Here is a 26,503-nt window from a genome sequence, read left to right as displayed (position 1 = left end):
AATTCCCAAACAGCAGCGTGCCGAACAATGTGCAGAGCGTCTCTGGTTGCTTAGGAGATGCTCCGCTAGTAGACCGTGCCGTAGCGCATGCGTTGTTTCCGTTCCTACGGAAACGCGCTAATTCCTTAGGAGACGCAAGGAAACGCGTCTCCGTTTCCCTGGATACGACGTGTGTGCGTTAAACGCGCTAAAGCATTATGAGACGTGAGAAGATCACCGTTTCCCTGGTGATGACGGGTGCGCGTTGAACGGCTCGTGGGCCTCAACGATATCCGCTCGCGCGTCTCGTCTCTTTCAATTTAGGAAATGTCCAATTCAAATAAAAATCATAAAAAAATGAAAACCTGTTTGAAGATGGTGTAGACGAAAGCCACGGTAATGAAGATGAGACACATGCATACGCTGAGATCCTTCCTGGACGCTGGTCAAGTCGCGCTTCAACCACTCTCGTCGCCAAATTGTAGTGGTGAAATCCTTGAATGAGATACAGAGCCAAAGAGTTGAAGTAAGTGCTATTCCTCCTTCATTAAGAACGCAAGTACAGTAAAAGGGAACAGGTCTGTACAGCAGTGCGTCCTGGCTCAACTGACTCCAAGAGCATTCCAACGTCGAGGACATTGGAACTCTCTTGCGTCACTAGCCATACATTCCATCAAGGAATGTGCTTACACACACAACACATGTCTCACCCTATAGTGACCTCACACACACCAGTCCAGCTGCACCTCTCTGCTTCCGCCCCCGTGGATGGATCTGGTGACAGGAACGAATGAGTTCCTGAAGATACCCAAAGGGGGATGTCAAATGAAGTATTCACTCTGAAAAAAGTCACGTGTTGTATTCGGTTTCCAAACAGGACAATCGAGTAACAAAGTCATAATGACGAGAGGTTGGCATGAAGCCATCTGTCACCCTAAAGTTAACCTAACCCTAACCTTAATTCTAACCTTAAAACTAAGAAAACGAAACCCTCAAACACAACATGACTGTAACTGTAACCAGTAACCCCAGCACCAAACTGACCCCAGCGCTAACCCTGGCTGAGACCCCCAGGGTGAGACTGCTGACTGAGACCCCAGGATGACACTCCTAGCTCAGACCTCTTTCTGAGACCCTGGACTGAGACCCCTGGTTGAGACCCCAGACTGGGACCTCTTTCTGAGACCCCCGACTGAGACCCCAGACGGAGACCCCAGGCTGAGACCCCTAGCTGAGACCTCTAGCTAAGACCTCTAGCTGAGACCCTCTAGCTGAGACCCCTGGCTGAGACCGTGCCCCTAAGCCTGCTCCTGACTACATGCCACAGTAAAAGTGACTCCTCTACTTCCTGTGATGTCACTTCCTGTCTATATAAATATGTATAAAAGTCACTGAATTCAGGGAAAGCTGCGCTGCAACCCAACTGATGGTATTTTCATCATATTGTTTGCTCTTTGCTCTGCCCCAAAGTACAACTCTCTCCTGCAGTTCTTCAGTTTCAGAATGTTTCAGCTCAGTCTTAGCTAATTTTAACTTGAGCCGCATCTTCTGACTTCCTCGTCTGCCTCTGAGACCTGAGGCATTCCTGGGGCTGATCCCTGCATCTTCAATAAGGACCATGTGTTGATGACTTTAGGACTGGTTCTTGGTGCAGACCAAACATGAATTCATATCGTCCTTTGTAAGGTTAAGATGATGGCCTTTGACGGGCCTAATAATGACTCTCAACTGATCCCCTGGGTGTCACTGACTACGGCCAGCAACATGGTTACAAACCAATGGCGGTCTTAGCCAAACACTCGAGTCTTATCCAACTGGAATTAAGTGAACACAATAATGTCCTTTCGGCACTCTCACTGTTTGGCAGGAATCGCCTCATACTCCGTTCGATATCAGAGGAGTCGGACATCACACCTCGACAAATTAAGGCCATGCTGAGCTCAGAAGACAGACAGGTGCTGTTGTGTGTTTTTCACACTGCCACGGAGCTTGCTTTATTCAAAACAAAGCCCCTCCCCCTGGCAGTGTCTGCTCAAGTGGCATTCAGTGATGATGGTGTCAGCGCCTTGAGACCCTATGGGTGATTACTCGTGCTTTACAAATCCATGATTGATTGATTGATTGATTTTGTCAGCTGATGCAAAGGGACATTTACACCTGGCAGAGGGAACCGAACTCCTGCGCAGAGGCTGCTGGGAAATGGCGACCTGCTGTCCCCGTAAGTGCACAAGTGTCTTTCATCCCAAGATATATTACTCAACAAGTTTCTGTTGACGTCTCCCTTATTTTAAGTTTGATAACAGTAAATACATGAGGCTCGCGTCACCCTGCGTAAGGCTTGGATTGGGTGGAGGGGAATTCTAAGGAGGGTCGTTCTCCTGGCACAACCAGATCACTTTCAGTGAAAATGCTCAATGGTACCAGGTCCTACTGTGCACAGCGGGTGGTCTCCATTACCTTTTCTTGGGCGGAGGTGGGATACATAGTTTTTTGGGGGGTGGATATACCCTCTCTGCCCAGCACTAAATGTGAATCTTAGGCACTATGTCGTGGTTAGATGGCGGTGGCCCTTGGTGCCAGCTCTCAGTGCCCGCCGCCCCAGTAATATCTGGTGCAGTGTCCTCCTTACAGAACAAGGGCCGTGAGCAGCGCTGGGAGTGGACCATGTAAACTTTAATGGTTGGAGTTTCCTAATGAAACAAGAGATAGAGATATTCAAAATATTTCAAAATTAAGGCTGCTTCTCTGCGTGCCTAATATTTCTCAACTTTGAGTCTGGCCGTTCAGAGCTCTTCTGTCCACCCCAACACTATGTCCCTGGACATTAGGAGTGATGGACCCAGCTGTTCAGAGCTCTTCTGTCCATTCTCACACTATGTCCCTGGACATTTAAAGTGATGGACCCAGCTGTTTAGAGCTCTGTTTTCCATCCGCACACTATGTCCCTGGACATTGAGAGTGATGGACCCAGCTATTCAGAGCTCTGTTCTCCACCCCAACACTATGTCCTTGGACATTGAGAGCGATGGACCCAGCTGTTCAGAGGTCCTCTGTCCACCCCAACACTATGTCCCTGGACATTGAGAGTGATGGACCCAGCCGTTCGGAGCTCTTCTGTCCATTCTCACACTATGTCCCTGGACATTTAAAGTGATGACCCAGCTGTTTAGAGCTCTGTTGTCCATCCGCACACTATGTCCCTGGACATTGAGAGTGATGGACCCCTGCTATTCAGAGCTCTTCTGTCCACCCCAACACTATGTCCCTGGACATTGAGAGTGATGGACCGAGCTGTTTAGAGCTCTGTTGTCCATCCTTGCACTTTGTCCCTGGACATTGAGAGCGATGGACCCAGCTATTCAGAGCTCTGTTCTCCACCCCAACACTATGTCCCTGGACATTGAGAGGGATGGACCCAGCTGTTCAGAGCTCTTCTGTCCATCCGCACGCCATGTCCCTGGACGTTGACACTCATGGACCCAGCTGTTTAGAGCTCTGAAGTCCATCCTTGCACTATGTCCCTGGACATTGAGAGCAATGGACCCAGCTGTTCAGAGCTCTTCTGTCCATTCTCACACTATGTCCCTGGACATTTAAAGTGATGGATCCAGCAGTTTAGAGCTCTTCTGTCCATCCGCACGCCACGTCCCTGGACGTTGACACTCATGGACCCAGCTGTTTAGAGCTCTGTAGTCCATCCTTGCACTATGTCCCTGGACATTGAGAGCAATGGACCCAGTTGTTCAGAGCTCTTCTGTCCATTCTCACACTATGTCCCTGGACATTTAAAGTGATGGATCCAGCAGTTTAGAGCTCTGTTGTCCATCCGCACACTATGTCCCTGGACATTGAGAGTGATGGACCCAGCTATTCAGAGCTCTGTTCTCCACCCCAACACTATGTCCTTGGACATTGAGAGCGATGGACCCAGCTGTTCAGAGCTCCTCTGTCCACCCCAACACTATGTCCCTGGACATTGAGAGCGATGGACCCAGCTGTTCAGAGCTCCTCTGTCCACCCCAACACTATGTCCCTGGACATTGAGAGTGATGGACCCAGCTGTTTAGAGCTCTGTTGTCCATCCTTGCAATCTGTCCCTGGACATTGAGAGTGATGGACCCAGCTATTCAGAGCTCTGTTCTCCACCCCAACACTATGTCCCTGGACATTGAGAGCGATGGACCCAGCTATTCAGAGCTCTGTTCTCCACCCCAACACTATGTCCCTGGACATTGAGAGTGATGGACCCAGCTGCTCAGAGCTCTTCTATCCATCCGCACACTATGTCCCTGGACGTTGACACTCATAGACCCAGCTGTTTAGAGCTCTGTAGTCCATCCTTGCACTATGTCCCTGGACATTGAGAGCAATGGACCCAGCTGTTCAGAGCTCTGTAGTCCATCCTCACACTATGTCCCTGGACATTGAGAGTCATGGGCCCAGCCGTTCAGAGCTCTTCTGTCCACCCCAACACTATGTCCCGTACATTGAGAGTGATGGGCCCAGCTGTTCAGGGCTCTTCTGTCCATCCTCACACTATGTCCCTGGACATTTAAAGTGATGGACTCAGCTGTTCAAAGCTCAGCTCTGCTCTCCATCTTTACTGTGACCCTGGACTCTGAGAGTGATGAAAGTGGCTATTCAAAGACAAAATCAAGTAAAGGACAATGCATGACTAAAAATGTCTGTGTCTTCCGCCTACACGTCAGACAAGCTGTTTAAAGAGATTTAACTCTTTCATAGATGTCATGAGTGCAGGTCTGGTGAGTTCATCTATGGAGCGCTGTTCGTGGATGGTCAACAGAGCAGAAGGCTTTTGCACATCCTCACCAATGGAAGATCCCTTCCTGGGAGTCACAAGCTATGTACAAGAGTTGGATACTGCTTAGCTGATCAACGAAGACTAAACCCACGTTTTTTTTAAGGTTGGACACCCAGCCTGCAGCCGAGATCTTTCCCAGGACACAGTTGTAAGGATGTAAGACTGGAAAGGAGGTGAAGAAGGTATGATCCGTTGGGGCAATGTCCGCCAGAACCAGAGAGCTACAGAGGAACCACTGGAGTGTTCGTAAAACATCTGATGCCAGCTACCAGCCTTAGAGATTTTGTAAAACATCTAAGAGTTTGTAAAACATCTGATGCCAGCTACCAGCCTTGGAGAGTTTGTAAAGCATCTGAGGCCAGCTACCAGCCTTGGAGAGTTTGTAAAGCATCTGAAGCCAGCCACCAGCCTTGGAGAGTGTGTAAAACATTTGGGCCAGCTACCAGCCTTGGAGAGTTTGTGAAGCATCTGAGGCCAGCTACTAGCCTTGGAGAGTTTGTAAAATATCTGAGGCCAGCCACCAGCCTTCGAGAGTTTGTTAAACATCTGAGAGTTTGTAAAACATCTGAAGCCAGCTACCAGCCTTAGAGAGTTTGTAAAACATCTGAGGTCAGCTACCAGCCTTAGAGAGTTTGTAAAACATCCGAGGCCAGCTACCATCCTTGGAGAGTTTGTAAAGCATCTGAGGCCAGCTACTAGCCTTGGAGAGTTTGTAAAACATCTGAGGCCAGCCACCAGCCTTGGAGAGTTTGTAAAACATCTGAGGCCAGCCACCACCCTTGGAGAGTTTGTAAAGCATCTGAGGCCAGCTACTAGCCTTGGAGAGTTTGTAAAACATCTGAGGCCAGCTACCAGCCTTGGAGAGTTTGTAAAACATCTGAGGCCAGCCACCAGCCTTGGAGAGTGTGTAAAATATCTGGGCCAGCTACCAGCCTTGGAGAGTGTGTAAAACATCTGAGGCCAGCTACCAGCCTTGGAGAGTTTGTAAAATATCTGAGGCCAGCTACCAGCCTTAGAGATTTTGTAAAACATCTGAGGCCAGCTACCAGCTTTAGAGAGTTTGTAAAACATCTGAGGCCAGCCACCAGCCTTGGAGAGTGTGTAAAACATCTGGGCCAGCTACCAGCCTTAGAGAGTTTGTAAAACATCTGAGGCCACCTACCAGCCTTGGAGATTTTGTAAAATATCTGATGCCAGCTACCAGCCTTGGAGAGTTTGTAAAACATCTGAGGCCAGCTTCCAGCCTTTGAGATTTTGTAAAATATCTGATGCCAGTTACCAGCCTTGGAGAGTTTGTATAACATCTGAGGCCAGCCACCAGCCTTGGAGAGTGTGTAAAACATCTGGGCCAGCTACCAGCCTTAGAGAGTTTGTAAAACATCTGATGCCAGCTACCAGCCTTGGAGAGTTTGTAAAGCATTTGAGGCCAGCTTCCAGCCAGTATCCTCTGCTTTGTAAACCCAGATCTTTCTTTCTAGTCACTAGAATGTGCCCGTCTGTCACAAATAATCTTTTCACATTAAGGGAATTTATAAAAAAACAATGGAGAACATTTTTTTATTAATTGGGAAGTGGCTTATCTTATTGCTCCTCCCAGGATGGAGCCCGGTGACCTTTTCACCTCTGACGTCACTTAAGGGGCATCTGCTCTGCTGCTGTTCTTTAACTGTTCCTTTATGGCAATGACTGAAGCTCATGACCCTTCATTTAACTAGTAATGAGATAACGACTGCCCGCTAGATATTATCTTGTCAATTATCCCTCATGATGTTAGACACATGTTTGCCTCCTACACAACTCTCTGGTCCATGGAGAGCATCTCCTTGTAGGTAGGTGTGCGCTGTACCAACCATATAAATTATGCTTTACGTTATAATATGTTATACGCTCAGTGTGATATACACAGAGAGGGAGTGGATGGGCAGTAAATGGGAGAGGCCTGTTCATTGCTGCACATCAACAACTCGCAGGGATATCATAATATGAATCCATTTTTTTGTAATTCTTTTTTATTGTAAACAGCAAAAGAACAAGGCATGAAAAAATAACACATTGCTGTACAATCACCCAGCCCGGCAGAGCCATTTCACCCTCATCCAATCGCCGTCTCTGTGTTCCCTCCCCCACACCACCAGTGGTAATATTTGATCCGCGGTGTGTAACAAGCAACAAATCGGCACCAACAAGAGATGTTGGGGGATTTCCTCTATGGTCGTTCCACTTTCCCTATATCTACGCCCGTTTTCCAGGACAGCCCCTCCCCTCATAGACCACCTTCCCGGCCAGCATGCGCCAATCCATACCCCGTGTCCAGTCCCCCAGCTGTGGTGTTTGCTCCACCCCCCACAGCCATGCTTTATTTGGTTTGGCTACCATCAACCCGCGTGTCATCCAAGTCCATTCCATACGATTCGGATTCATTGCATCCCAAACATTGAGGAGGCAACACTATGCATAATATGAATTTTGTTTATTGACACTCTGACACATGTTTGACAGGTTAGAGCAGCTTATGTCTTGGGGAACATCTCATCTTCGTCTCCAGCCAGGTAGGAGGTGCTTGATCTTCTGGGAACTTAACACAAAGCAACTGATACTTCTTCCCAGAGGTGGTGCTTGTCGGCCAGGGCCCCCCACCACCCATCGCCCTGAAGGACAACAGTGGAGGTGGTGCTTTCATGAAGCTTAGATCACCTGACTTCCTACAGCCAATCTTAAAAGTTGATGTTGATTTCTTTCGAAACATAAAGCTGATTTGTAGTGCCTTCCTTGAGTCAAAAACTAACTTTTTTTAGTATAAAGTTGTACTCGGATCATTTAATCGGAGGTGGGGTGAACATTTAATATAATTTCTCACACATGTCCACTGTATGTGGAAGTCAAAGCTTAGGGTTCAAATCGCAAAGGATATTTGACCGTAAAAGTGATTTCATGATCAAAAATCACCATATCTTCACCTGCAAGGCACTCACAAAATCTAACCTTCTAGGCATAGATACATTTACCCCAAAACAAAGTTACTCATGTTTGCACTACATTTCACTGGAATAAATGTCATACAAGAGGTTGAAACGGGTGACTCAGGGCGGTGTTAGCCTCATGGGTTTGTGAACACCCGCAAACCCAAGAGTGTGAAGGAATTCTCAAATCCCTTTCTCACTGTGTCCCACCTGGGGTTTAATTCGAGATTTACACTGCTCAAAGGCTGGTATAAACTCCTTTCTTGTGGTAAGGGGAACAGAGCACAGGGGATTAAAGGGAAGGTATTTCTCCACAGGGCGGGGGGTCCTGTGTACATAAAAATATTGTGCAATTGCACAGTAGCACTGCCTTTTTCTAATGAGTTATACAGCACATACCCTTGTGAATTGTGGTAATGTCAACTCAAAAAGGTTACATGACTCTTAAAACCACATGCCTGGAATCCTTTGGCTTGCTCAAATTTCCATACATACTACAGGATAAGTTGGTGGATTTACAAACTAACCCTTGAAGGAAATGTCCTGAACTGGTGTTCTTTCTGTCAATGACTGTTAAATGTTCACACTGATATAAACGTTCTGACTTTTGAATCCAGCTGTAGTTTGTACTAAAGTTGCACAAACATGTTTTAACAAGACTAAATAAATTCTTTTAGGTAGCATTTAGGAATTTCCATGGTGAATGGTTAAAAGGAAATTGACAAAAGAGGCCTTTTAAGGATAGTTCAATCATAACGATCTACTATGGACAACAGATCAAGGTCAAAGGCTATTACGCAATGAAACTTGTAAAATAGAAACATTACATTTTAAAACTGTAGAAGTGACAGGCCTAATACAAGGGGCACATCACCCAAAGCTCATACTGACAGCCATTCTGAACTTGTTTGGGTTTTGCTCGGCGAGTTAAACTGCACAAGAAAGACCGGAGGAGCTCGAGGAGCGTCAGGAGCGTCCATTGCTTCAATCTGAATGTCCTCCCTGAAGTGAGGGAAGTTAGTTAAGGAGCACGCACAAGCACGTGGCTCGAGATAGGTTTCATGTAGCGCCGCTGACCTGTTGTCTGCATCTGTGTTATCCAAAGGCAGCTTTGACGTCCACTCCAGATCAGTCGCACTCCAGGCACTGGAAGGCCATTTTAAAACTCCTGTGTAGCTGTGACCAGAGCTCAGAAATCAAATACAGAAACTGTACTAGTAAGGCCACAGATGGGGGAAAAACATTAATGTGTCTACGTAAATGTCAGAATACCAGTGACCCCCCCACCACTTGACCTCTAGACATTGATCTAGATTGCTTTTTTGGATTTGACATGTAATAGCACTTGAGCCCGTACATGGTAAACTTATTGTCCGTTTTGCATATTCTAAGGATCTTTAATTCAGCCCCCTCTCAGCCATTGGCTTCTTTGTCTCAGGAAGCTTAAGTAAAACATTTACTGTGAACTCACAGGAGACTTACAGCCCACCCATTGCTTACAGATGGTTGACTTCATTGTCAGTCTCACTTGCTTACTCCTTATTCAGGGGCTTGTCTTACTTTTCTTTGTCCCTCTTCTAGGGCATATCCTCTTTACTGTACCTTTACCGGGCTGACTTATACCCTTTACTGCTCACTTTTAGGGAACTGTTGTTTCTTACTGTCTGAGCACTCCATCAGAGTGCATGTGTACTGCAGCTCTCCCCCTCATGTGCTTTTTCAACGCCACATACTTGTTCCCATTGTGTTGCTCTCTCTCTTGCATGCTGCTCTCTCTTGAGTTTCTCTCACACCCCCAGTGCTCCTTGTTCTCTCTGTAGGAAAGTACCCTCTTTTTGGCATAGTTACCTGCACTTTTTGCCTGCTGTCAGTATGCTTTGACTATTTTCACTGAGATCCTGCTAACCAGGAACCCCAGTGACTGTGCTCTCTTCCTCTAAATTGTGTTTCTTAGGACTTTGCACACCCCACAATTGGTATACTGGTGCCCCCATGTAAATCTCTAGTATATGGTACTTAGGTACCCAGGGCTTTGGGGCACCAGGGGTTCCCCATAAGCTGCAGCATGTATTGTGCCACCCATGGGAGCCCAGGCAAAGTGTGTCTGCAGACCTGCCATTGCAGCCTGCGTGAAAAAGGTGCATGCACCCTTTCACCACAGGTCACTGTAAGTCACCCCTATGGTAGACCCTCCTAGCCTAGCCCAGAGGGCAGGGTGCAGGTAACTCTGTGTGAGGGCACTCCTGCATAGGCAAAGGTGCCCCTACAAGCTCCAGCTCGCTTCTTGGTAAGTGCGGGGAAGACATTTTACCCATGTACTGGACATAGGTCACTACCTGTGTCCAACTCCATAATGGTACCTCCAAATCTGGGCATGTTTGGTATCAAACATGTCAGAATCATACCCTAATACTGTTGCCAGAATTCGTTATATGATTCCATACACTCTGGAGGCTCCTTAGAGGACCCCCAGCATTGCTCCTACCATTCTTCTGGGGTTTTCCGTGCAGCCCAAGCTGCTGCAGCCCCTCAGATAGGTTTCTTCCCTCCTGCTGCACCACCAGCTCAGGCAGAGGAAGGAAGAACAAAGGATTTCCTGTGGGAGAGGGAGGTAATACCCTCTCCCTTGGAAATAAGTGTTACATGGCTTGGGAGGGGTAGCCTCCTCAAGCCACTGGTTTGCTTTGAAAGGCACATTTGCTACCCTCTTTAAAAACCAGTTTACACCAGTCCAGGGACCCCCGATTCCTGTTCTGGTGTAAAACTGGAAAATGGAAAGGGGGGTGACAACTCCCCTGTCCATCACCACCCTAGTGTTGGTGCCAAGAGCTCCTCCAGGTGGCCACTGGATTCTCCCATCTTGATTCCAAGGTGGGCAGAAGCCCCTGGGAGCATCTGAGTGGCCGGGTCAGGTAGATGACATCACAGCCCCCTTCTGACAGGTGATCACCCTGCTAGATGACCAATCCCCCTTCCTGGGCTATTTAGGGTCTTCCTCTTGGGTGGGTCCTAAGATTTGATGTGCAAGATTCCAGCAGGACTCCTCTGCATCTTTTACTTCATCTTCCGGTCACTGGGACTGCGACTGGACCCTCCAAGAACTGACAATCTGCAACTTCAGCGATGACTCTGCTCTGCAACATTGTTTCTTTGACTTCTTCCGGCAACTGCAACATTTCCCTAGCTGTCCCTCTTCTGAGGGTGGTGAGTCTTCAGCCTGCACAAGAAGTAAGAAGGAATCTCCCTGGGAGTGAAGGAGCCACTCCCCTGCATCTGCAGGCAACCACAGCAACGAAGACTGGCTGCTCGGATCTACTCTCCTCCAGAACTGCATGGATCCTGCACCACAGGTGGTACTCTGAAGTGAACCCCTTGGTCCTTTCTACCAGCTATTCAACCTGGGAGATGGTAAGTCCTTGCAGGACAGTATCCCTGTGCACCACGACTCTTGCAGCTACCAAGGCTTGTTTGCTCCTCCTCCAAGGGATCTTCAGGCTCCTTGTAGCCCCGGCCTCCAGCACTTCTTCCTACAAAGCACAGTCTCCTTCCTGCTGCTCCAGCGCCGTGGGACCCCTCTTCAGGTGTGCTGATTGGGCCTTCACTGCGACTCCTGTGGCTGCTGCCCGTGGGACGCCTGTGGGGGCTGCCTCCTCTTCTTGTGACTCTCCTCAATGCTGAGGGTCACCCCGGACTCCCCTCCTTGAATCGAGTCCCCTGGACTTTGGTGGTCCTCTTCAGCCTTGCAAACCTTCTTCTCCATCTCTTGCATTTGCCAAGGCATGTTGGTGCCCTTCCAGCACCACTGACTGACTGCATCTCGACTGCTGATGTGGCACCTCACTTGCATCACTCCTGGGACTCCTCTTCATCTCTGGTTCTGCACTGCTGATCTTCTCCGGCCACCGTCGACCTGGTGCTGCATCCACAGAAAGGTGGGCAGTGGCTCCTGCCACAACAGGACACTCCAACACGAACTGGACTTTGTCCCCTTCCTTTGCAGTTCCAGATCCAACTTTGGGTTCTTCCAGTCTTGGTTGGGTCTTGCACAATACTTTTCCTAAGTCGTCCTGTTGGGTTTGGGGAAACCAGGTACTCGCCTCTGCTTTCCCGGTCGCTGGGGGTCAGTCTGGTACTCACCTTGTGGGATTCCTAGTTCCTCCAGCTCCCTTCTACCAATTCCACTTCCTTGGGTGGGAGACTGCCTTTCACATTCCACTTTTTTAGTATATGGTTTGTCCCAGTGCATAATTTGTAAATAAAAAGGTGCCGGTGCCCAAAGCCCTCTTCTTAAATATGCGGCTGCTGCAATTCAAACTGCGAGCATGGAAGTCAGCTAATCCTGAAGCCATCTCGGGCCTCTTCAATCCATTTAAAGCTACTCCCTGCCCCTTCAGCTTACACCTGTAGCTTTCTGCTTTCTCCCTTTGTAACGCTTTTTCGGTTTTCTCTTCCTCTGTCTTTCCCAAACGTGTCTTTTGCCCGCAGCAAATGCTAGAGGCAGAAGGCTAAGCGTCGGCCCTAAAAAATAAGTGTCGGTGCTCAGCACCAGAAACAACAAGCACAAATTAAGCACTGGTTTGGCCCCTCCCTAGGGCCCTCACTATTTGACATTGCTTCGACCAATGCCAATTGCTTTCTATGCTATTTACTGATTGATAATGTGCATATAATAGTGTGTTTACCCACCTGCTAACAGAGTATTGCCTATGTAGTAGTTTAGTGATTGTGTTACTATAATAAAGTACCTTTATTTTTGGTAACACTGAGTGTTTTCTTTCATGTGTGTAAGTACTGTGTGACTACAGTGGTCTTGCATGAGCTTTGCATGTCTCCTAGATAAGCCTTGGCTGCTCATCCACAGCTACCCCTAGAGAGCCCTGGCTTCTAGACACTGCCTACACCTCACTGAGAGGGGATACCTGGACCTGGTATATGGTGCCAACATCATAGGTGCCCACCACACACCAGGCCAGCTTCCTACACTCTCCATCATGTTGTTTTTGCCCCGCACCTGGTGTTGCTCTCTCTGACATGTAGTGCTTTTGCCCACCACCCCCAACCACTCTCCCTTTCCTCTACCAAACCTGTGGTTCTCTTTTATCTTTATTCGTGTTAAAACATTTTTATTTATGAAACCAAGTGGTATATGTCATCCTGGATCAATACATAAATAAAAAAAAAAGATGTGTTCATTGGCAAAAGCAATATTTCAAAAATGTGAGAGATATTGTTTTTGCCATTGTTTTGCGCTGCAGCTTGTATTTTTTGTTTTCATCAGCATTTGAATGTGAGCATCAAACATATGGGCTTTGCCAATGCTTGTTTATTACTGAATCTCACACGCTGATCAGTCATACTATTAATAATATTCTGTCCGAAATCTGTTATTTTTAGGTCACAGAAAGGTAGGGGGGTTTGAGGGGTGACCACAAATAGGCCCTCCCTCTGGGTAAAACTTGCACCCATTGGTCCAGCGGGGGCCTGGACTCGAGCTACGCGCGGCTCATTGGGGACCGACAGCACAGGTGCACCCCGGAGTCAGACAATCCGCAGGTGTTTGGCAGCGACAAAGGGTCCAATATGGCTGCTCGTGTCCCCTTTGAGCCATTTTCTTTTTTGTCAGGTATTGATTTGGTTCAGTTAATCAGTAAAACGGATCCTGTGCAGGAAGCCACTACTTGGAGACCTTGTTGTATTAACTGAATATGACGTCACCAACCGTGCAGTGTCACATTAAAAAGCAAAGCAGCTTCAGGTATACTCAGGGTAAATCAAAGAATCAAGGCTTTGAAGTCATGCATGTTCAGAGGGCGCCCTTACCACCCAGGGCACCAGAAACATTTCAAGGCAGAGCAAAGTGGGCTCTGGCCGCGGGCCCCAGATTTCAGGGGCCCCTGATAGGGCCAGCTCTGTTCTGCAGAGAGTCTTGCCCTGGTGACCTTGAATAATTCTTAAACTAATTGTTTTAAATACCGTTTTCTTTTTCTTAATTTTTAATAAGGGTGATGTGTGTGAGTCTGTTACAGACATTCTGCAGAGAAATGTTCTGTTCCTGTTTCATGCAACATCTATTAAAGTTTCCTTTAGATCACAACAGGACCTCAAATATGAAAAAAGGGGTCGTCACTGAGATAGTTTGCAGTAATATTAGTGAGCTGCTGCTGTGTTACAATATTGAAAGAGCACACCACTGCCCCTTTATATTAGATGTCAACACACTCAGAATTTGGACGAGTGTATCAGTGATCTGTCCAAAGAGGGGAGGAAAGAGATGATATTGGACCATAAATTCAAATCTGTTCCAAACAGGGGCTCGGAAAATAGGCGTGGCCCAGAGCCCCCAAAATCCCTAAGATGCCCGTGCATGGCAATGCAGTATGTGGATGTGCTGAGTCATGACAGGCACCCTAATGTCTGACTTTAAATGTGGTGCACGGATGCTGAGTGGTACCTCAGGATCTGGGGGTACACCGATGAACTCCTTGGCACATGGAAAGGTGTGAAGGCCCCCTCCCCTCCGCTGCTCACATCCCTCAGAGGAGACTCAAGTGTGCAGAGATCAGTGGCCTGTGGAGATGACATGGGTCCCGGGGGGTTGGGGGGTCAGTGCTGGTGATGGCCAGAAACACTGCGGCACTTCCGAGTCAAGGGGGGACAAGGGGCGCCCAGCGCCTTGAACTGACTGCTGGCGTCTTCTAGCACCCGATCTACGTGCGCGAAGTGGCGACTGAAATGGTGGGTTCATCACCATTGCTCTGTTTTCTTTCTCGTGTTTTTTGGAGCTCTCGGTGTCTTTATGAGTTCATCTCTTTAACCTTGGTTCAGGAGCTCCTTCTCCAAGAGGGTGTCGGCTGAAGCCACGTGTGAGGACAACTGAAGCCGTGAACAGTGTTTCCCATCCCGGATCCCTCGCCGTCTAGGGAAGCGCCCTCTTGGCACAGGCAGGGCACAGATTGTGAAATGCGCTCGCCTGGAGGCTGTGCGCAGCAGCCACGCAGAAGGGCATCTGTTTGTGATTAAAGATGGACTGAGCTGTATCTGGGGAGCTGGGGCCCGCCCAGAGGGGACCAGAGCCGCTGAGCCCAGGAGCAGCCATATCTGGGACTGTTTGTACAACCAACGCAGACATAACACCCCCTACCCCAGATAGGTAGCTGTGGCCACAGGACATGTGGACAGTGCGCACAGATGATTGTCTCCAGAGATGTGACCAATTCTAACATGTTTAGGAAACCTCTGTGTATATAGAAGTGACTTTTGAGCTACAAAGCTTGTTTCCTGGCGCTTAGGCAAATTCTTGCCAGGATTTTGTGGCTCAGCCAAAGGATAGATTTACAAATGTTACCCCATTCCTGAGACTTGTCTCTCTGACTCCCTTCAGGATGGCTGTCGACTCTCTTTCAGCTGCTGGGGGGGGGCGACTAGGCGCGTAGAAATGAAATGTAAATCTGTACTTCTCAAGTAAAACCCCTTCTAACGGTTCTTAAATTTCTCTCCCGCAGGAAAACCAAGATGGTCCTTCGAGCGAAGGGATTTTTGTGTCCAAAATAGTCGAGAGTGGGCCCGCAGCCAAGGAAGGGGGTTTGCAAATCCACGACCGGATTATTGAGGTACGTGAGCGCCATCTTAGATCTCACGTGCGCCATTCGCCAAGCGGCGGAGCACAAGTGGGCTTCAGGGGAGTGGAGGCCCAAAAGTGGGGTTCCATCACCCAAGATCTGTTCCTCAAGACAGACTTGAGCAGATTGAATGTTTAGGACATGTTTCCAGATTCAGACCATGTGGGATTCTCTGACATGCTCAGCGAGGGAACTGGCCGCTGAGCGTCTACTGAGTGCAGAATTCAACACGTTTCGGCCACAGTGTACATCATAGTTGCTGGTCTTGGGTTTTTTAAAGCCCTTTTTTTCTGATTACCTTGGGTTTGGTTCTCATTCTCAGTTTCCTGTAGGTTGCTCCAAAAAACTAGATGGTGTTGAATTGAGCCTGGTGATCCAAGCAGCTTGGTGACAAGCGTGTTTGTTGATGTTTAATGTTATTTGGCAAATGCACACCTTTCGAAGGATGTTGTTGAACCATTGTTGCATGTGATGTAAATTGAAGTGCACACTTTTGTAGCATTTATTTGAAGTAATTTTGTAATTTATTAGAGCAGATGATCACATTGTAGAAAATTGATTAAATTTGCCTCTCCGAACTGTGATTGTATTTTTTTTACAGATAAAGTTTTATTAAGTGGAAAAGAATTGTTTCAAAAATAGGCTGCCTATTGCAAAACCCTAACTTTGGTCCGGCTGTTGGAGTTTGTCTTCTTAAATGATACTTCATGTTTCCTTGCCTAGAGAAGTTGTGCTCCGCAGTCGTGCACTGGTTAGAAGGGAACTGACTTGGGTCAGGTTCTGGGCACCTCGGTCAGGTAACTGATGGTTCCTGCTTTTTCACGACATATGTCAGCAGAGACATGCGTGTGGTATGTCTCCTCGACATGATGTCGTGGGGTGTCCAGGGCCTGAAACCAAGAGGTGCGGGGGCCATGACGCCAGGCATGAGAGAAGCCAGTAGGGGAAGAAAAACTTACTTTTTATGAAAACTAGATAAAAAACAAATGCGCTACAGCATATTGTTTAAGAAGTAGCCGTTTATAATACAAATACGTTTTTAATTCTGTATATCCCTGTCAGAGTTAAAAGTACGTAATTAATTCAGAGGCAAGGCCTTCTGGGAAATGCTTGGTGGAAGCCGGAGGCACCGGGGTCCACATCCCCCTCTCCTTATATGAACAATCCCCTCTCTTTGGTTATGTTTTTCCATTTTGCTTTCTCTTGTTTATGCAAAATCTTTTATGCTTCTCACAGAACAGAGCGTGTCAATTGAATCACACCAAGAATGCTTGAATTTAGCAGAGTTTTTGTGTGTGCACCAGGGTGGTGGGGTGCGCCCGGCTAGGAAACATCTGAGTACAAGGGACAGCTAAGCCAAGAGCTCGTTGGAAAGTGAAGAATTGTAAAATTTATACTCAAGAACACAAGATGATGAACGGAAACAATAAATGGATGCTCTGATGCTTTGTGCACAGAGTTAATTGTTTGCAGAATCAAAGGTCTGAGCTGACTTTACAGATGCTTTGCAGTGTTTGCATCTTTTCGCCCCACTCCCCGTCTGTTTTTTTTTGCACGCACTTGTATGAATCACAACCAACTTTACAATTTCCAGATGTTTTTCAGATTTCTTGGAAAATCCACTTTGTGAAGGGAGTGCTTAGGGGTCAGTCTTTGCGAAACAGAATAAAAATGAGGATATCTGTGGTGAACTACACAGCACAACGTCCCAAAAATGTTATTTTTAATGTAGAGTGAAATTGACACACTGAACAACTCATCAATATATTGCAATATTTACTGTATTTACGATAAGGGGAACGATTGATCCGTTTGAATCTTCTAGCAATCTAGCTTTACAACTTGTGTTTTCGAGGGCTTCGCGTGGTCACATTTTGTCCAGTATCGACTACGGCACACGTGCCACGCGCATGGGCATTTGTGGGCATGCGCAGTGCCCCATTCACTTGCCACTTTTTGCTAAAGTCATGAGATTCTCTTGGTGATATCCCTTTATATGAGCAGCTGTGGAGGGTTTGCTGTTGGCAGTGAAATAGGTGTGTGGTCCTCACATTTTGTGTGGATATTTTGTTCTGAAAGAAATCTGTGGGAGGATAATTCATATACAGTCCTGTCTGTGCTTTCTTTTAATTGTTGCTCAAATTCACAGATCTTTTTATCTCAAATTAACAACCATGCATAATGACTAAACTGAAGAGAATAAATTAGCAAAGGTGTTGGATTTTCAGAGAAACTTTAATACAAAAAAGACAACTGAGGTTGTTCACACTCTACCAATATTGCTGCATTTTAGTTCAGTGGATGATTAATTTACATATTTTAGTGAAACAATTAGAATTTCCGATGATTTACCCTTTCGAATTCAGATGTTAATTTATACTTTATTTGTGTGCATCTTGTGCTGTTAAAAGTTACATTAAGGTTCCATGTGAGAATATTTTGCAACAAGCTCTTAAACCATGAAAAACAACATTATGCCTAAAACATTTTGTCTTTGAAATATATCGATTACTGTATTTAACTTAATTGCAGATTCCTGAGCTGCCAGACCGTACTGTTCATTAAGACTCAAGAGTACATTATCAGGAAATGCTGAACTTTTTTAGAGTTTTTTGTAATTGAATAATATTTTCATGCACAGGAAACAAAACAGTTACACAAAAGCCTAGCTTGTCTCGTGAAACTGCTGCCGTATTTCTCGTACCCAAGAGTAAATTAAACATGCACAGCACATCAATCCGTCGAGAATGTATCCTAGTGGCTGTATAACAATTCAAATTCAGGGTATACGAATAACAACCAGTTCTCAGAGCTTCCTGTTCACTGAGTGATCATGTGCAAACTACAGGATTTCCATCTCCACTAAGTGGAAAACGGAAATCACTCAAGAGTGAGCTACAAACATAATGAAAATACCAAGGGCCCAATTCACAAACGTAAACTTAGACTTTGGTCTAAACTTAAACCAAAAGTTTACAATGCTCCGTATTCACAAAGGACATTTACGGGTAGTATCTTTACGTCCGCATTTGTGGCAGAAATTCCACTCCGTGTGCCGAGTGTACTCTCCACATGCAGGGTGTATTCTCCACACTCGGGGCGGAGATACGCCCGAGAGCGGAGAATACTCTCCGGGTGCAGAGGTATGCCCCGAGTAATTCCACTCTGAGTACTGTACACACTCTGTGCACACCTACGCACCCACAGTGCATAGATACACCCTGAGTGTGAAGAGTACACTCCATGTGCGGTGTCTCCAGACCTGGAGTGTATTCTCCACACTCGGGGCGGAGATACGCCCGAGTGCGGAGAATACTCTCCGGGTGCGGTGATATGCCCCGAGTGCAGGGAATACACCCCGGGTGCAGAGGTATGCCCCGAGTGATTCCACTATGTGTACTCTGCACACTCTGTGCACACCTACACACCCACAGTGCATAGATACACCCTGAGTGTGAAGAGTACACTCCGTGTGCGGTGTCTCCAGACCTGGAGTGTATTCTCCACACTCGGGACGGAGATACGCCCAAGTGCGGAGAATACTCTCCGGGTGCGGTGATATGCCCCGAGTGATTCCACTCTGAGTACTGTGCACACTCTGTGCACACCTACGCACCCACAGTGCATAGATACCCCCTGAGTGCGAAGAGTACACTCCGTGTGCGGTGTCTCCAGACCTGGAGTGTATTCTCTACACTAGGGGCGGAGATACGCCCGAGTGCGGAGAATACTCTCCGGGTGCAGAGTATGCCCCGAGTGATTCCACTATATGTACTCTGCACACTCTGTGCACACCTACGCACCCACAGTGCATAGATACCCCCTGAGTGCGAAGAGTACACTCCGTGTGCGGTGTCTCCAGACCTGGAGTGTATTCTCCACACTAGGGGCGGAGATACGCCCGAGTGCGGAGAATACTCTCCGGGTGCGGTGATATGCCGAAGTGCAGGGAATACACCCCGGGTGCAGAGGTATGCCCCGAGTGATTCCACTATATGTACTCTGCACACTCTGTGCACACCTACGCACCCACAGTGCATAGATACACCCTGAGTGTGAAGAGTACACTCCATGTGCGGTGTCTCCAGACCTGGAGTGTATTCTCCACACTCGGGGCGGAGATACGCCCAAGAGTGGAGAATACTCTCCGGGTGCAGAGTATGCCCCGAGTGATTCCACTATATGTACTCTGCACACTCTGTGCACACCTACGCACCCACAGTGCATAGATACCCCCTGAGTGTGAAGAGTACACTCCGTGTGCGGTGTCTCCAGGCCTGGAGTGTATTCTCCACACTCGGGACGGAGATACGCCCAAGTGCGGAGAATACTCTCCGGGTGCGGTGATATGCCCCGAGTGCAGAGAATACTCTCCTGGTGCAGAGTATGCCACGAGTGATTCCACTCTGAGTACTGTACACACTCTGTGCACACCTACGCACCCACAGTGCATAGATACACCCTGAGTGTGAAGAGTACACTCCATGTGCGGTGTCTCCAGGCCTGGAGTGTATTCTCCACACTCGGGGCAGAGATACGCCCAAGAGTGGAGAATACTCTCCGGGTGCGGTGATATGCCCCGAGTGCAGGGAATACACCCCGGGTGCAGAGGTATGCCCCGAGTGATTCCACTATATGTACTCTGCACATTCTGTGCACACCTACGCACCCACAGTGCATAGATACCCCCTGAGTGCGAAGAGTACACTCCGTGTGCGGTGTCTCCAGGCCTGGAGTGTATTCTCCACACTCGGGACGGAGATACGCCCAAGTGCGGAGAATACTCTCCGGGTGCGGTGATATGCCCCGAGTGCAGAGAATACTCTCCGGGTGCAGAGGTATGCCACGAGTGATTCAACTCTGAGTACTGTACACACTCTGTGCACACCTACGCACCCACAGTGCATAGATACACCCTGAGTGTGAAGAGTACACTCCATGTGCGGTGTCTCCAGACCTGGAGTGTATTCTCCACATTCGGGGCGGAGATACGCCCAAGAGCGGAGAATACTCTCCGGGTGCGGTGATATGCCCCGAGTGCAGAGAATACTCTCCGGGTGCAGAGGTATGCCACGAGTGATTCCACTCTGAGTACTGTACACACTCTGTGCACACCTACAAACCCACAGTGCATAGATACATCCTGAGTGCGAAGAGTACACTCCGTGTGCGGAGTGTACTCCACACCTGGAGTGTATTCTCCACACTCGGGCTGAGATACACCCGAGAGCGGAGGATACTCTATGGGTGCGGTGATATGCCCAGAGTGCAGAGAATACACCCCGGGTGCAGAGGTATGCCCCAAGTGATTCCACTATGTGTACTCTGCACACTCTGTGCACACCTTCACACCCACAGTGCATAGATACACCCTGAGTGCGGAGAGTACACTCCGGGTGCAGAGAGTACACTCCACACCCGGAGACAAATCTTCTTCCCGAGTGTGGACATAAAGATACTACTCATACATGCCCTTTGAGAATACCGAAAGCCTAAGTTTACCCAGAAGTCTAAGTTTACCTTTGTGAATCGGGCCCAAAAGACCCAAAGCGTGTGACCTACATAAATGGCCATCGTCAAGTTTATCAGTTGAGAGAGTAAGAAGATCTGGTATGAGTAGTATGTTATTTTACAAGAGGAAACAGTCGACCACAGGATAGCCTTAGTGCAGACATCCTGGCTTCATAGTGGGTTAGAGTTCCCCCGGCACAAGTCTGCATGTTCCGAAGAGAGGTCTGACGTTGGACCATGTCGGAATGCTTGACTCTGACTTTGCCCGCACCTCGTAGGTGCCCTCCAGCTGTCTATAGATGTGAACTTTGTGTTTTTCCAACTGGACAAAATAGTGAAACCCCCATTAACAAGAGCACATCTATTGGTTGTAGTTCCTAGTGGCTCACACGTGGGGGGGTTAGCCCAGAAATACTTCTCAAGCACATATCTGCTAGGGTTGGGTTCTATGGTAAAAATGAAACACCTTCTCTATATATTCTTTTATTCTGTCCCAAAGGGGGAATCTTAGGACACTCTGCCGTCATACGTGTCATACGTGGTGGGTCAGCTCTCCCGGATCCACAAACCCAGCTAGAGCGTGAGTCAGTGGGGCTCTCGGCATGAAGCCTGGACAGTGTCCTGGAAGACCAGTATATCATCTTGAGTCAGGTCTGAGCGAGAATGTTGGGTATCTTAGGTGAAAAAGACAAATTCCAAATTTGGTGCCATATTTGTGCATTAGTAAGTGTTCCTTCAGTAGCAGGCATGTGTTTCTTCCATTTGTTTTGAGTTTTCTCATTCGGGGCAGAAGAGTTGTTGGTAGCCATCCATGAACTGTGGCAACCAAATGTCTCTCTGGACCGACGACCATGGCATGTAGTTCCAGGTGGGCAACAGGCCCAGGTTTTTTTTCTTTAAAAAATTCATAAAAATCAATCTTTCAAATGTAAAATTTTCCTGACAATCAAGAAACTTTAAAGTATCCTTTGTTACATTATGATCAAAGAGTGGAGCATCTTGTGTTGGGATTCTCGTGTTCTTGGTTCTAAGAGTTTGGGCGCTAAAGGATTATCCCGTCCTTAGGTTCAGAGGATCTTTGAGTTGAGCATTTGTTAGGTCTGGAGCTTCCTCTGCACTTGTCCACGTGGCAGCTGTCAGGTGGCAGAGGTGTGAGCCGAGGGAAGGACATGGGGTCCAGCGTTGCTTCGCTGGTGGTCTCAGGGACACAGGAGAGGGGCCTTGCCAGCATTGTGCGCTCATATGATTCAACTTGTTGAAAGTCATGGCTTTCAAACACAGAAAAGCCATGCTTCGGTCAGTCTGTTGGGTGGTACACTCGCCCTTCAGCCTTTCTGTTCCCCGGGAGCTTCTTGGCCACTGAGGCTTCTTATGACGTCAGTGTGGTCAAGTCTTCGGGGAGAAGTTTAGCCGGTGAATGACGTCACTGGCCCCCTTTAAAACATGCTTCGTTTTCCGTATTAAAACTCCCTCTTTAGTCATGGAAGTGACGTGTAGCTTTATTTCTGTCCTCGTATGTTGTCTCACTTGTGTCAGATTTCCACCACAACTATACACGTCCCTGCTCAGGGCGGGGGGACACACAGGAGGTCCTCTGCGTCTGACACTAGGCCAACAAATGTCCAAGCCTTTTACGCACTGGGTTTCATCGAGGCCCAAACACCTGATACAAGCCCAGTTTGTGAGGCTGAGGCGGGGGTACTCCAGTGTGTAACAACTACAGGGATGAAAACCAGGCATCTGTTAGACAGACCTTTGCGAAATTGTTGAGTTTTCATTCAGATTTATTCATTTAATTAAATATTCGTGGCTTTATGTAGCGCGAGCAATGCAGGGACGTACGGAAACTAGAAGGTGCCCCCCCTGCATGGAACAAGAAGGGCCCCCCCTGGACTCACTCAGTCCAGCTGCTGTGCTGAGGGGGGAGGGTGGGCTGGAGTTCGCCCCCGCCCTCCCACTCCGCACTGCGGGGGCTTTGGGGACCTTTGTTACGCCACTAGAGAAATGTCTAAAAGTATCAGAGGGATTTACAAATTACAACTACAACTGACAGTCTAACAGCAAAGGCAGAAAGTAATCTGGATGCACAGAAATTAGACAAATGTACATGGTTCTTAAAGAAAGCTAGAGCTCGCTTGCAGAGTGTATATTTGTATAGTATTGCAGCACATGTACAGCTGTGTGGGGCACTTCCCTACATGGGTGACACGCTACACAGTGTAGGGTGTGTGGTTGGAAGTGTGCTGTCTGTTTTCATCCCATGTGGGAGGTGTTTCCATGTTGTGCCTAATGACCACGAGGAGCGGTTATCCTGCTATTGGACGCAGCGCTTAGAAGTGTGGTGGATGAGGAAGTGTGAGTGACAGGGGGACACTTTATGATTTTCAGTAGCTGGCAGCTTTGAACCCCTCTGCAGATCCATTTGTGGCATTTCCTATCTTCATAATCCACATAGCTGGTTGGGGCACTAAGTTGGCATGCTGAGGTTTTATGTTTAAAGTTCTATAATAAAAGAGGGGAGTGATTGCATAATGGATAATTAAGAGAATATTATTATATAAAAACAAATTATTATATAAAGCATCTTGAATGTGTTTTGTCTTTGTAAGCTGCCAGTAGCCAATCAATGCCTGCGCCAAGGCTTCCTGCAAAGCTCTGCTAACCTAACTTCCTTATGCGGGGGCCAGTGCTTTTAGAATCCACGCTTTACTGCCTTCTGCAGCTGCCGGCACACGCACACTCTCAGACTTTCTGTAGCACTGTCCTAACCTCACTATCTTCTGCAGCTGCCGGCACACGCACACTCTCAGGCTTTCTGTAACACTGTCCTAACCTCACTATCTTCTGCAGCTGCCGGCACACGCACACTCTCAGACTTTCTGTAACACTGCACACTCTCAGACTTTCTGTAACACTGTCCTAACCTCACTGACCCCTGCAGCTGCCGGCACACGCACACTCTCAGACTTTCTGTAACACTGTCCTAACCTCACTGTCTTCTGCAGCTGCCGACATACGCACACTCTCAGACTTTCTGTAACACTGTCGTAACCTCACTATCTTCTGCAGCTGCCGGCACACGCACACTCTCAGAATTTCTGTAACACTATCGTAACCTCACTGTCTTCTGCAGCTGCCGGCACACGCACACTCTCAGGCTTTCTGTAACACTGTCCTAACCTCACTGTCTTCCGCAGCTGCCGGCACATGCACACTCTCAGGCTTTCTGTAACACTGCCCTAACCTCACTGTCTTCTGCAGCTGCCGGCACACGCACACTCTCAGGCTTTCTGTAACACTGTCCTAACCCCACTGTCTTCTGCAGCTGCCAATACATGCACACTCTCAGGCTTTCTGTAACACTGTCCTAGGCCCACTGTCTTCTGAAGCTGCTGACATACGCACACTCTCAGGCTTTCTGTAACACTGTCCTAACCCCACTGTCTTCTGCAGCTGCTGGTACACGCATACTGTCAGGCTTTCTGTAACACTGTCCTACCCTCACTGTCTTCTTCAGCTGCCGGCACACGTACACTCTTAGGCTTTTTGTAACACTGTCCTAACCTCATTGTCTTCTGCAGCTGCCGGCACACGCACACTCTCAGACTTTCTGTAACACTGTCATAACCTCACTGTCTTCTGCAGCTGCCGGCACACGCAAACTCTCAGGCTTTCTGTAACACTGTCCTCACCTCACTGTCTTCGGCAGCTGCCGGCACATGCACACTCTCAGGCTTTCTGTAACACTGTCTTAACCTCACTGTCTTGGGCAGCTGCCGGCACACGCACACTCTCAGGCTTTCTGTAACACTGTCCTAACCTCACTGTCTTCGGCAGCTGCCGGCACATGCACACTCTCAGACTTTCTGTGACACTGTCCTAGGCCCACTGTCTTCTGCAGCTGTCGACATACGCACACCCTCAGGCTTTCTGTAACACTGTCCTAACCTCACTGTCTTCTGCAGCTGCTGGTACACGCAACTCTCAGACTTTCTGTAACACTGTCCGAACCCCACTGTCTTCTGCAGCTGCCGGTTCACGCACACTCACAGGCTTTCTGTAACACTGTCCTAAACTCACTGTCCTCTGCAGCTGCCAGCACACGCACACTCTCAGACCTGTGTAACACTTTCCTAACCCCACTGTCCTCTGCAGCTGCCGGCACATGGACACTCTCGGACTTTCTGTAAAACTGTCCCTAACCCCTCTGTCTTGTGCATCTTTTCAGACCTCCTGTCATACAGTTCCCACCTATTACGCATAGTACGAGTGTAAGTAAAAACAGTGCATGGTTTTAAGAGTGACACATAACTTGATGCCCTGGGTGTCTAGCTGTAATTCCAGCTTCTTCTAAGTGGTTTGAAAGACCCTCTAGCAGCAGTGTATGTGAGGAAAGAGCTGGGTGCAGATAACTACCACTGTCACACTAGTGGCAAATGATAAAACCTCAGAGCTGCAGGTCACCTGTGGTCTTCAGCACTCTGGAACTTGGAGTAGGATGCCAGGAGATGGCTATCCTGTTTGCAGAATCAGATAGGAGTCTGATGTTGGTGTCTGTCCTCGTGTCCCACGGCTGTTCTCCACTTAATGCTAAAACTGGCCTTAAATGAGTGGGAATGGCCCTGGTCTGAGCCTCCTTGATGTAAGATTCCTTCCCCCGAGTCAAACCGATCTTTATCGGGAAATTGCAACAGTACTGTGGGAAGGAAGGGGCAGACAGGCGCCTTCCAGGGGAAAGGAAAACAGGCAGAATCCGGGATCTCTGCCCCCTTGGAGCCAGGCAAGGGTGGGAACGTATGCAAGACAAGCACAGGGGCTGAGAGCTGCAGGGCCTTGGAGGCAGGAAGAGGGGACCTCTCTCAAAGCAGGTCTGTCCTCAACCCTGGCACGCGAGCCCCTGGGGTCAGAGGTCGGTGGGGCGGAGGCGAGAGGCGCCCCACCATCGCCTATTCCACACTCCACAGGTAACGCAGGTGCCTCCCCCTCACCCTGAGGAGCTGGAAGGGCCCCCTCTTGTCAGGTCCCTCCTGGGTTCAGGCATCTTGTATTTTTGGGAGCTTGGAAACTCACAATTTTCATTTATCAAAGAATCTGGAAGGAGAGCGCAGGGAACATGTAAGTGATAATAGCAGAAGCGGAAAGGCTGCAACATATATTTAATATTTTAGAGGATTAAAGAAGGAAACTGACAGGTTTTTGAAGACTAAGCAGGGTCTGGAGTGGGCTGGCACTGGGTTCTGAAAGTTTCCATTGAATTCAGTGTGGTTATGTGACTGAAATCCTTGGGGTAGCCAAAGGAAACTCGCACCTTTCAAAGCAGCTCATGGCTTTATAAAACATACCCAAGTGTGACCACTAATGTGAAAATTAAAGATGAGCTCGCACCAGATTTATTTTTAAGAAGTAAACAAGCACTGGCGAAGCCAATATGTCTCACCTCTGGTCAAGCTAGTGGCTTTACCAGTAGGGTGGGGGTGGAGAATGGGAGGGGAGAATGGAAAGGCGGTGGAGGTGGAGAACAGAAGGGTGGGTGGGGTGGAGAACAGGGGGGCGGGTGTTAGTTAATGGGATGTTAATGAGAAGTCACAGGTTGAAGTTTGTGCTGTTGAGCC

The 26,503-nt window shown here is 48.1% G+C and overlaps 1 protein-coding gene across 2 annotated transcripts in view; it reads left to right on the top strand.

The window, feature by feature from the left end:
* Nucleotides 1–26,503, top strand: part of PDZRN3 (PDZ domain containing ring finger 3) — a 508,900-nt gene that overhangs the window by 104,477 nt on the left and 377,920 nt on the right. For both annotated transcript variants that reach the window (XM_069206113.1, XM_069206112.1), the window contains one exon: nt 15,264–15,371. In XM_069206113.1, coding sequence (XP_069062214.1) covers nt 15,264–15,371 — 108 coding nt within the window. The remainder of the gene's footprint in view (nt 1–15,263; nt 15,372–26,503) is intronic.

The sequence above is a fragment of the Pleurodeles waltl genome, chromosome 9 (assembly GCF_031143425.1).
Source record: "Pleurodeles waltl isolate 20211129_DDA chromosome 9, aPleWal1.hap1.20221129, whole genome shotgun sequence".
In the NCBI taxonomy this organism is placed as follows: domain Eukaryota; kingdom Metazoa; phylum Chordata; class Amphibia; order Caudata; family Salamandridae; genus Pleurodeles; species Pleurodeles waltl.
Note: the sequence above shows the minus strand (reverse complement) of the source record. Positions and strands in the feature narration are given on the sequence as shown.